Source organism: Raphanus sativus, chromosome 6 (assembly GCF_000801105.2).
Source record: "Raphanus sativus cultivar WK10039 chromosome 6, ASM80110v3, whole genome shotgun sequence".
In the NCBI taxonomy this organism is placed as follows: domain Eukaryota; kingdom Viridiplantae; phylum Streptophyta; class Magnoliopsida; order Brassicales; family Brassicaceae; genus Raphanus; species Raphanus sativus.
Window position 1 is genome coordinate 1,687,863 of NC_079516.1, and position 12,653 is coordinate 1,700,515.

Genomic DNA, 12,653 nt, shown 5'->3' on the forward strand with positions numbered 1-12,653 from the left:
CATACTATTATAGGACGAACTGATTTACCCATTTGAAGTTGATGGATTCTCTGAGGAATGCATTCGACAGTGGCTGTGGCTATAAAACATACAAATTTCATCAATAACAGTTTATTATTATAATTTTGAGATAAAGTAATTTTTTTTTGTTTTATTTAAGTTCTCACTATACTAAATATGCCTAAACTCTTATTTAAATGTGCTATCATTGAGAACTATTAGATATATGAATATTATTATACTATTACTACAGAGGTATATTAGTAGTTTGATACATGAAACTAAATGGACGTCTCCAGTTAATTTTCGAATAGACGTCTACATGAAATAAAATGGACGTCTTTGAATTTAGTCACAGTAAAAATAAATATCAAATGTGGAAGATCATGTGTCATACATATGTTCTCTAATGCTTTCCGCGAGAGTCTAATACAAATTACGTGAGGGTTAATTTTGATCCTCAATGACATTACTTTCTAACACTCGCAGATTAATTCCAATATTAATCATATTACCTGGTGCTTCCATAGAGTAATCAAGACATGCTAGCATTGTCAAACTTTATCCTGTATAAAATGTTTGGCCATAGCATTACTGAGCAGTTAACATAAATCAACGATTTACAAACCGTATATCTAAACTAAAGCTGACTTTATCAGTCCTTATCAGTACACAACGAATTGTATCTATGGAACTTATACTGAAGCGTTAAAGCATGTCTGGAATACAAATAATACTAATCAGAATCACAAAACAGAATGTGGAGAACATATCACCTATATAGATACGAAGTAGTTGAGTCGACAGTAGAACTCCTATGTATCCAATATATGTTCTTCACATGAACTAATAAATCCTACCAACTTGCGAGCCAATTTATTTATTGCCAAATGAGAAGATATCTCGCATATATATCCTGTATCGTTAAATATCTAGGTGTAAGGAAATTTTCTATTCATAATCTCTTTCCGATCATAATCAAATATACATATGTTGGAAGGTAGGATTTGATCCGGCAGAAAAAGATTCGCTGCTATGACATCAAACCCAATTGTTTAGCTAAAGTAATTATAGCTTGGGATGTGACCTTTGCGAGATCCGGCAGAAAAAGATCCGGTAGAGACCTATACCAATTATAAAGATTTAATACCATTTGTTTATGAAGATAATTAATTATTAGAAAGATATTACGACCAAAAGAGAATAAAACCAAGTTTTTATAGATAAAGTAAAACCAAAGCATAGTCATCCAAACTAAGGAAAATTCCAAAGCTTAGTCATCCAAATCCAAATTAAAGAAAAAACCAAAGCATAGTCATCCAAATTAAGAAAAAACCAAAGCATAGTCTCAAAGCAATATAAAAAGATCAGTAAACACTTGTCATTTAGCCACTTCTTGCGCGCTTGGCACCTTCGTTCTCAACCCCATCACCAGCTCTCTTCACTGACTCATCGTCATGATCATCACTTCCATTCCCGGGATCCTCAGCTACATCCTCTCCTACTTTGCTCGCGGGTTCTGGAGCTTCAAGTGGGAGCACTTTCGTCACTGTTAAAGTCTGAGTCTTCCCAGTCAGGTTGTGGGATGAAATCTTCACAATGAACCTCCGGGTCTGGCCAATGGTATCAATCATAACCTGTGGCACAGGAACCATGTCATCGTCTCCAGCACCATCATTGGCCTACAGTGTATGTTGAGTTTATCAGTAAACACTATCAAGAAGTCTACAAAGCGTTTTAAAATATCTATACAAACTGCCATTTACATACCTCATAGTAGCTTTCAACCAATGCAGCAGCCTTCTTCCCAGTCAAGTCCTCACCAGCATCCCCAAGCAAGACGAAAACAGCTTGTTCACTGTGGTCGTAAACAGATAGCCTGCTCAGGTACCTGCAACACAAAACATTAATCCACATCCGATGATTTCTCCTCTATATTTTTGCAGAAACCACTTACTGTGCTTCTCCAACAATCTCACTCTTCCCACACTTTTTACACATGAGGGTGGTAGGCCCCTTCGTTGCCTTCGTATGGCACTCACTACATCCGATGTAATACCAGTTAAGGCCATGAACAACATCATCAATAGTGGCACTGCACTCAAACCAAGCAACCTACAAAGACAAAATGAAAGATCAATGAGAAGAGTATATCATCCTCCTTAACAAATCAGTCACTGTAAATATAAAACCTTAGCAGATGCGTTCTTCATGTAAGCGAAGAGCTCCCTCAATGTAGCTGGCTCAGGCTTGACCACCGCATCTGCAGTAACTCTGTTGGCTACATCCTGGTTTGAGAGCAACCTGTATGAATATCAACACAAACATCACAACAATGGCCGATATATATTATTAATATAATAGAAATTGACTATAACCCTTACCAGCTAAGGTAATCCCGTGTCTCTTGAACATCATTATCAAGAAACACTCTTGAGGGTGCCATGGAGGACAGCGATAAAACTACAGATAACAAAACCAACGTTATATCACAGAAGAAATAAGCTTATACAATAAAGGCAGAGAATAAGTTTACATCAGAGTAAGATTCATTATACACATTCTAAAAATATTACACAAATAATCAACTCTAACCCTTGTCTTGAAACTATTCCACAGCCAACTATAAATACACTGCACCTAAAATAATATCTATATAGCCAGAGAGCACCCCAACATTATCTAGCATCCTAAAACACATATTCAAAGTTCGAGATACAAACCTCCATAACGTTTTGGGTTTAAGGTCGTGACCAAGATTACACGAGCAGTTCCTCCAGAAGCTTTAAACTTTTTCCAGAACTCTGAAGCAGCCTGATCCCAGAGGCACAACTTCAGAACGGGATCGCTGTAACAACACGATATCGAGTGGTCAGATGAATCATTCCAAAACACAGGTTAAGACATAAATGACTTACTCATGTGTCTGAACATGGAGATTCACTCGGCGGGATGCAGCAATGTTGGCCTCATCAAGCAGGAGACCGTCGCTGGGAACCTGCCCATTCACAAGTTTGATGTGCCCTATGTAATCTGCACGCGAGGACGATCAACAAATTATTTAATTTCTCCTAAGACTTATCAGTGTAATACATCCAACAGAAGACAAAAAAGATATGAACTTACCATAGAGGGCACCTTGCATATCGCAAGCAGCATCAAATTCCTCAAACCCATGAACTCGGAACCGGTCAGCAGGGAAACTGACAGAACTGTCGTTCAGCTCCGAAAGAACAGAGTTCCATGAGACACTGATCGTGACATCTGAGTCAGCAACCCGGTAGTTAGGCTTGCTGGTCGATCCATAAAAATTATGGAGTCGGTAAGTACAGCCAGGCTTCAAGTGACGCACATAGGACTCCATTCTCCCCGCAGAGATAAAGCCCTGGAGGACGGTTCCCTGTTTATTAATAAAAGAGTTAGGAAAGCTCAAATAATTATTTAGATACCACGGAATGAAATGCAAAAAAAAAATTGTTAATGTACTATTAGCAAGACAACGCAGTTTATCAACTCAGTTAAAATAACTAAAATAACGCAGTAACATGGTGTGGTGATTCCAGTATCAACTCAAAGAAATCAGCAATCAAACTCTGAAAATAGATATTTTAGCGAGAGATAGACAACAATATGACCGTGTAAGGAAGACTAAACCGACAATCAAACCAAACAGCTGCTATCTAATCATCAGAGGACAACTAACAATTAAATTAGATACTGCCGTAAATAAAATCTAGGTTATACCTCGACGTCGATGAGAAGCATCTCCACACCGATGAGCACCTTCGAGACAGTATTCCAAGCCTCCCAGAAGTGGATAAGCCGGAACTGCATCTCGCCTTCATGGGGCCCATGTGTAGCATCCTTGAAGGCAATCACCTCCCGGGGGAGGTCGGTGGCGATAGCTTTTCCTTTACCGCCGTGAGAGACACTGGATTTGCCCCCACCGCCGATACGGATACCGCTGAAAGCGCCAGTTCTCCCGGTTGGTTTGACCGGAATAGAGGGAGCCAGCAAGACACCTTTAGACTTCTTGGATGCAACGTCGCCGGCAGTGACACCGGTTTGATCGATAGGCTTAGCCGGGCCGGAGGAGGCAACAGATTTTCCGTTCGCTTTCTTGGAGTCGGATAACGTCATAGCTCGGAGTTCTCGAGAGGATAGGACAATGGTTGGGTGAAAAATAAATTGATAGAGGAGCTATTTATAAAGAACCGTAGACGAAGCAAACGAAAAATATCTATACAGATCAGATGGAGTAACCGAAGAGGCTCCATTAACTCGAGGATTAAAGAGCAGTAAGGTGTGGGGAGAGGATTGATTGCTCGCGAGAAGGAGGAAGAAGGAAGGTAAAGAAGATGAAAAGTTTCACGACATCGATAGATTAGGGTCTGCGCTTCTGCAGAAGAGAAGACCATAGGTAAAGGGCTGGGCTTTGGAAAAAGGATGGTCAGACGGGCTTGTTTAAAATCGCGAAGCCCATTAACGAAACTTAAGATCAGACGTGGCCACATAACTCCACTGCCATTGGCTAATTTATTTAAATGAGGTGGACACTCTTAGGGAGCTTGATATCTCCCTTTTAGTAGTGTAATAGATAACCGAGAAAGAAGAAACTCGAACAAAAAAATATATTTTCCCTGGTCATCTTCTTGGCTTCACGACCTAGCCAATCTCTTGCTAACAACAACATTCAACTGAGAAAAATGCCCAACGATCTCCTTCTTCTTCTTTGTTGTCGTTGATATATTGAGCAATCTCTACACAATAAGTCCTACTGGTCTTTTTTTTTTTTTTTAAACTAAGTCCTACTGGTCTTGGTTTACTCAAGACTAGATCTACTTGAAAAAATGCTGATATATAATAGCAAACTTGGGGCTAGTTGAACAGTATTTATATCATTAAACCTGAAGGAACCTTTGGGAAGAAATGGCCGAAAATAGTTTATAATGATGAAACTGGAAGCCCATGCATGTTTCTATGGATTCCCCACAAGGCTGGGCCTGAGTTTCCAGTATCATTGTGAAGCATGCAAAAACTTTCTTCTAACAAAAGTAAGAGTCATCATTAAGGAGAGAAGACTGAGTGGTTATAATTTTTTTAAAAAGCGATATTAAGGACTAAAAGTCTAAAACGTTTGCAACTTTTTTCTATCCCATTCTCAACCAATATTCTTCATATTTCTTAGGATGCTTCCTTTATCTTACTTCTTTGCTTTTATTCTCGTCCTGTCTGCATGAGATGTGTGAATAATTAGGTATTGACTGATGTAAAATAGCCTTTTATGTTTCAATAATAACAAAACAGATGAACCGGATGTTTGTAACCTGATGGTAAAGGACTCATGCGAGTTCCGCCATTTAGGTTCGAGTCACGATCATCTAATCTATTAATTTAGGGATTATCTACTATTTGAAGTTCTCATTTAAATTTTGGACTCTTTCATAGTTGTTGCTAGAATATATCATGCCTCCTATACAATACAACCTACCAACTTAAATTAAACCAAATCTTAACCAACATAGATTAGTTAAACCTAACCAGTAACACTTTTATAATATTTTTGGTTAATCTCTTAATATAACTAGATCATATAAAATTGAACCATTCTTAAATCAACGAGTTCCATATCATTCCATACATAAGAGAAAAAATATCCGACACATTTACAACGTAAGCATACAAAGACCGTATATGCTTATGCTTATTGATCTTCCAAAAATCAAATAATTGTGGCATAGACCAACATAGGCTCATGTTCGTATCACTAACTTTACTTCCATATATTTACTCTTCACCTACATCATATCACAACATATACACAGTTATGCAAGAACATGATTTTTTGTTCAAACAACCAAATAATGGTGGCATATGGTCAGTAGATTTTTTTTAAATATGTTTTTTTATATATTACATTTTACGAGACTATGTGTATAAGTTTTTTTTTTTGAAAAAGGCATAACTATGTGTATAAGTTAAAAGGTAAAAGGTGTGACAAGGCAAATTATTATACTAAAAATGAAAGAAGATTAAATACAAACTAATAACAAGTACAACACAAATTATAACACTGTTAAATTCTATATATATTTAATTAAATATTATATATATGTCTAATATGTATATATATATATATATATATATATATGTTACACAAATATATATAATATTATATACACATATTATATATACCATATATTATTAATTGAAATTTGACAAATCAATTTCCGCCATTTAGGGCGGGTTCTAATCTAGTTCTCAATTAAAATTGGGTTGGAAAATAAAGTTTTTTTGGATGTTTTCAATGGACTTTCCGGTTTAATGGTTATTAGGCGTTAGTCGGGTCTCTTTCAAAAATATTAGGATACCAGAATCATAAAAAAAGAAACAGATAAAAGCTCTTACGAAAGAAAAAACGAGACACAGATGTGGACAAGATTCAATTGTAATAATGTTTTTCACAATGCAAATTTTATAAGACTGAGAAACTGAACACACATATTTGTTACTTGTTATACAGCAGTTTACCACCTCCATATACTTGCTCAAAACTAGAAGAATACACACAATTTTTGGCTCGTATGCTTTAAAGAAGATTGTTATTTATTAGTATATGCTGAAGTAGACGTTGTAGACCGCGATACTCAGTTCAAAACATCTGTAACGTTCACTTACATGATTCGGTAAGATTAAAATATTTCCACACGTAGTATTAAAGCTATATGGTATAAATTATTTAAATATTTAAGCATATTCTATTTCGTGTGTCTATAGACTTAATTATACAATACTACAAATAGGAGGCCGATATTATATTTCCCATAGACCAAGTGAACTACATGTAGAAACAAATTCGGGTTGTACTATAAACGTCATGTATGCAACAATGCTTATGTAAGCCTTATGTAAGCACTAAGCAAACTTTATATTTATGTCTTCTTCTCCATCTTTCGTTTAAACCTACCCAAATGAAAACTTGGAAGAGTTTTTTTAAGATAAATTTTCTGAAAAGTGTTAATTTATAAATGGTTTGAAAATTGAATTTTGGTTATATAATGAATTCATTAACAGTAACATTAATTCTGTGAGATACCAGAGACGCCACTTGTAGCCTCAACTTCCGAAAGAACCACACACTCTCCGCATGCTCTGCCCAAATCCTTCCTTCCCCAAACAAAACATCACTGACTTTCTTATTTAGCAGCAAACGCAACACGTGGCATCATCCTAGCGGTCTTGTCACTTTATTACCGTCAATATAAACAAACGTGTTACATGTCAAGGTGTCCTAATCAACCATGGCTCCTCATTCTTCTCTTCTTTTCATCCTAGCCGTTGCTTGCTTCTCCTCTCTTATTTCACCGGCGACTTCACAAACATGCTCCACACAGAACGTACTCTCCGCCGAGAAAACTCCGTTCCAGACATGCCTAGACCTCCCCGAACTCGAGTCCTACCTCCACTACACTTACAACGCCACCAACTCATCTCTCTCCGTCGCCTTCGTCGCAACTCCGTCTCGCTCCGACGGCTGGATCGCCTGGGCCATCAACCCCGCGGCGACCACGATGAGCGGCTCACAGGCCTTCCTCGCCTACGGATCCGGACCGGGCGCGCCTCCCGTCGTGAAGACGTACAACATCAGCGGATACAATCTCACCGAAGGGAGGCTCGCCTTCGACTTCTGGAACCTGCGCGCCGAATCTTTGCACGGCGGTAGGATCGCGATTTTCGCGACGGTGAAGGTTCCGGCGGGAGCTGGGAGTGTGAATCAGGTGTGGCAGGTCGGTGGCAATGTGACGAATGGTCGTGTTGGAGTGCATCCTTTTAGTCCGCCGAATTTGAACTCTAGAGCCGTGCTGAATTTGACCGGTACGACCGGCGCTGGTGGTGGTGGCTCAAAAACTCCGGGGAATGCGGGGTGGATGACGACGAACGTAAATTTTGGGGTTAATTTGGGAGTTTTGGTTTTGTTGGGGACTATATTTATTTTCTGAAAATCTCCTTTTACTAGCAATAATGCAAGCCACCATATAGTGTACTGATTACCATTTTTAGTAGAATCATTTACCTCTTTTCTAGCTATAGCATTGTTCTGAGTTATTATTTGACTGTATGGGACCACCAAGCACTATTACTAGTATCATCTTACCTGTTTTTGTAGCCGTACTTGGTAATGGAATGTTTCTGTAGATTCGCTCGTTTAGATATTTCTGCAAGATCTTTTTTTTGTAATCTGATATTATTAACAAGTTAACAACTAAAGAAAGTCACACAAAATATATGGGCATAAAGCCCAATACCAATATCAGCTTACCAAGCCCATTATTTATAAGACTATTTTAACATTTTTGGCGATGGAGGCCCATACTCTGCCACTCAGATTGTCTATTCAAATTTAAGAAGCTTGCTTTCATGTATTCTTTACTCTCCTAGCTTTCCTACTAACGCAGGTGTTTGAGTTTTTCATATAACCCTCTAACTTGAGAGTGGTTTAACCTTTGGAACCAAGATGCAATCAATTTTTGGGATGGCTATTCTTGGTTTTTCACCAGTGAGGCCATTTGGTCTTAAATCAGTCGACAGATAAATGTCAACACAAAACATATTGCGAGTCATCTAAAGTCGGGACTTCAAATTCTTGATTTCACCAGTGAGGCCATTTAGTCTTAATCACTCGGAAGATAAATGTCAAAAAAAAAAAACATATTGCAAGTCTTGTATAAGTTCGAACAGATAAATATAACCTTAATTATGTTTTTCTCTGATAAAAAACAAACAAGAACATGCAAAAGAAATTGATTTTTAAATCATCGGGAGCAACAAGAAGAGCTCTGGGCGCCATCACTGTTGTTAACAAGACTGACACGGTTAACCGAAAGCTGAGCCTTGTAAGCATCAGAGTTGAGAAGTTTACGGCTAACATTACTGAAGATCTCTCTGATAACAATCTCAAAGGCCTTGTCAACGTTCGTAGCGTCGAGAGCAGATGTCTCCATGAAGAACAATCCTTCTTCCTCCGCGAGAGCCTTCCCTTCTTCCACACTCACAGCTCTTATATCCTCCAAATCACACTTGTTCCCAACTAGCATTTGCGCTACTGCTGTGTCACAATGTGCTTACAGTAACAAAAAAAAAAGTCTTAGGATTCACAATGTAATATCAAAGATTCACCACAAACCCAAACATCATTTTCAGGTTTTCTAAAAATCGGTAAATATAAACATTTTTACTTGAGAGAAAAAAAATTTAAAAAATCGATTTAAGTGTCTCACTAATCAATAATTTTCTTATAAAGCATTTTAATTAGCTATTTTAGAAAATCATTATGTTCTGTTCTAGTAATAGAGAGAAAAAGGACAAGGAAAGGAAGGGACTTTTACTGTTGAGTTCCTGAAGCCAACGCTTAACGCTCTCGAAAGTGGAGCTTCTGGTGATGTCGTAGACAATGAGAGCACCGAAAGCACCTCTGTAATAAGCAGAAGTGACGGCCCTAAACCTCTCCTGACCGGCAGTGTCCCAGATCTGAGCTTTCACTTCTTTCCCTTCGATCTCCACCAGCTGCGTCTGGAACTCCACCCCGATTGTCGCCTTCGAGTTCGTGTCGAACTCGTCTCGCGAGAATCGAGACAGGAGGTTCGATTTTCCGACCGCGGAGTCGCCGATTAGGACAATCTTGAACAGGTACTCTTCTCCTTGATTGTCTTCCTTACCCATTTTCTTTGGAAGGGATTGTGGGTTGTGGATTGTGGATTGTGGATTGTGGATTGTGGAGAGAATTTACAGACAGCTTGGGGAAGCTTTGGTAAGTGGTAAAGTGGTGACAGACAAGCTGCGTGATTGGCGGGGGGCTTCTAGTCAATAAAACCCTTTACTCATCATTGATTACGTTTTGAGATGCTAATTAATTGTGATTATTGGTCAAAGTTATTTTTAAGGCAACTCTTTTACACTTTTCGGAGAAATCACCAGTTCAAAATGTTTTTTGGTCTTAACTAAATCTAGTAACATCCTCAAGACTCTTAACTTATAGGGTGTTAACCATACGCATTGGTAATATTAAGGTGTAGGTAATGTTATTAATTACTTCTTACACGTGATAGTTACGGATAGGATTAATTCGATTCATAACTGCTTGCTAAGGCAAGCAGTTATGTAAAGGCATTTGGCATTGAGTTGGGCTTACCAGAATTAGGCTCAAAAACGAATATGGACAGGAAGGAATTGGTTGTGCTAACTGGTACTTCAAGTCTTTTTATTTTTGTCGACAATTGCATTTCATTTAGGAAGCCCAAAGGCTAAATACATTGGTAGCAGACTAATGTAACGAGGGCCAACATAACAGATTAACGTTATAAAGAAAATTCTGGAGCGATACGCATCACCTGCTTAAGATTGTACTACGTACTACGTAGGCCAGTAATTTCACAGAGAGTAATATTATATGAAGAAATATATATTTTGTTTATAATATTATAATTATTAGATAATAATTAGAGTTATTAAAATTTAACTTTTAACTTTATAGTTTGATAATCAAAAATTTCATATTTATTTTTTAAAAGAGCTATCAGATTTAAGATAATTAAACAATTTTACATTAACATTTACCGAAATCTCAATATTTTTGAAAGGGTTAACCCACGGATTTTGAAAAAAATTCAAAAATATGAATTTTTTTTTTAGTGTATAGTTTCATCGAGCACTGACATAAGATGATGGTCAAAGAGTTTAAAACCTCTGTTTTGTCCGTTTCTCTAGATAATGAAATTTTATAAAACTAATTCCACTAATCTAGGCAGTATATGAAATTTTACCAAAATAAATATTAAAAAATTAGAATGATTCCTATATACCATGAAAAAGAGTTTAGAATACACTAATTCAAATGTAGAATACGGTTTGAAAATTTTAAACTAACGTGAAGAGTATAACCTTCAGTATATAGAGCATTTACCGAAATCTCAATATTTTTGAAGGGGTTAACCCACAGATTTTGAAAAAAATTCAAAAATATGAAAATCTTGTTTTAGTGTATAGTTTCATCGAGCACTGATATAAGATGATGGTCAAAAAGTTTAGAACCACAGTTGTGTCCTTTCTCTAGATAATGAAGATTTTATAATGCTAATTTCACTAATCTAGGCACTATATGAAATTTTTACTAAACTAAATATTAAAAAATTAGAATGATTCCTATATACCATGAAAGATAGTTTAGTAAACACTAATTCAAATGTAGAATATGGTTTGAAAATTTCAAACTAAAGTGAAGAGTATAAACCTCAATATATAGATCATTTACCGAAATCTCAATATTTTTGAAGAGGTTAACCCACGGATTTTGAAAAAAAATTCAAAAATATGAAAATTTTGTTTTAGTGTATAGTTTCATCGAGCACTGACATAAGATGATGGTCAAAGAGTTTAGAACCACTGTTTTGTCCGTTTCTCTAGATAATGAAGATTTTATAATGCTAATTCCATTAATCTATGCTGTATAATAAATTATACTAAACTAAATATTAAAAAATTAGAATGATTGATGTATACCATGAAAAATAGATTAGAATACACTAATTCAAATGTAGAATGTTTTTTGAAAATTTTAAACTAAAGTGAAGAGTATAAACTTCACTATATAGAGCATTTACCGAAATCTCAATATTTTTGAAGGGTTAACCTACGGATTTTGAAAATTTTCCAAAAATATGAAAATCTTGCTTTAGTGTATAGTTTCATCGAGCACTGACATAAGATGATGATCAAAGAGTTTATAATCTCTGTTGTGTCCGTTTCTCTAGATAATGAAGATTTTATAATGCTAATTCCAGTAATCTAAGCAGTATATGAAAGTTTACTAAACTAAATATTAAAAAATTAGAATGATTCCTATATACCATGAAAGATAGTTTAGAAAACAATAATTCAAATGAAGAATATGATTTGAAAATTTTAAACTAAAGTGAAAAGTATAAACCTCAGTATATAGAGCATTTACCCACGTATTTTGAAAAAAAATCAAAAATATGAAAATTTTGTTTTAGTGTATATTTTCATCAAGCACTGATATAAAATGATGGTCAAAGAGTTTAGAACCTCTGTTGTGTCCTTTTCTCTAGATAATGAAGATTTTATAATGCTAATTCCACTAATCTATGCAATATATGAAATTTTACCAAACTAAATATTAAAAATTAGAATGATTCCTATATTCCATGAAAAATAGTTTAGAATACAATAATTCAAATGTAGAATGTGGTTTGAAAATTTTAAACTAAAGTGAAGAGTATAAACTTCATTATATAGAGCATTTACCGAAATCTCAATATTTTTGAAGGGGTTAACCCACAGATTTTGATTTTTTTTCAAAAATATGAAAATCTTGTTTTAGTGTATAGTTTCATCGAGCACTGACATAAGATTATGGTCAAAGAGTTTATAACCTCTGTTGTGTCTGTTACTCTAGGTAATGAGGATTTTATAATGCTAATTCCACTAATCTAACCAGTATATGAAATTTTACCAAACTAAATATTGAAAAATTAGAATGATTCCTATATACCATGAATGATAGTTTATAATACACTAATTCAAATGTAGACTTTGGTTTGAAATTTTTAAACTAAAGTGAAGAGTATAAACTTTTA

At 35.9% G+C, this 12,653-nt stretch overlaps 3 protein-coding genes across 3 annotated transcripts; 1 reads left to right on the top strand and 2 right to left on the bottom strand.

Annotated features, from left to right (window-relative positions):
* Positions 1-1,201: 1,201 nt before the first annotated feature.
* On the bottom strand, positions 1,202-4,401 carry LOC108807529 (replication protein A 70 kDa DNA-binding subunit E-like). The gene is made up of 9 exons (XM_018579813.2): positions 3,745-4,401; positions 3,127-3,400; positions 2,919-3,033; positions 2,724-2,848; positions 2,385-2,463; positions 2,193-2,304; positions 1,958-2,115; positions 1,771-1,891; positions 1,202-1,682 (listed from the first exon to the last, which is right to left on the bottom strand). The coding sequence occupies exons 1-9, from the start codon at positions 4,138-4,140 to the stop codon at positions 1,386-1,388; spliced, it is 1,677 nt and encodes a 558-aa protein (XP_018435315.1). The 5' UTR covers positions 4,141-4,401; the 3' UTR covers positions 1,202-1,385.
* Positions 4,402-7,137: 2,736 nt separating this feature from the next.
* LOC108813263 (auxin-induced in root cultures protein 12) lies at positions 7,138-8,088 on the top strand. The gene has a single exon (XM_018585775.2). It carries the CDS (start codon positions 7,302-7,304, stop codon positions 7,998-8,000), a length of 699 nt encoding a protein of 232 aa, XP_018441277.1. The 5' UTR covers positions 7,138-7,301; the 3' UTR covers positions 8,001-8,088.
* Positions 8,089-8,699: 611 nt separating this feature from the next.
* Positions 8,700-9,845, bottom strand: LOC130496220 (ras-related protein RABA5b). Its single transcript, XM_056988111.1, has 2 exons — positions 9,387-9,845; positions 8,700-9,121 (listed from the first exon to the last, which is right to left on the bottom strand). The coding sequence occupies exons 1-2, from the start codon at positions 9,718-9,720 to the stop codon at positions 8,814-8,816; spliced, it is 642 nt and encodes a 213-aa protein (XP_056844091.1). The 5' UTR covers positions 9,721-9,845; the 3' UTR covers positions 8,700-8,813.
* Positions 9,846-12,653: the final 2,808 nt, after the last annotated feature.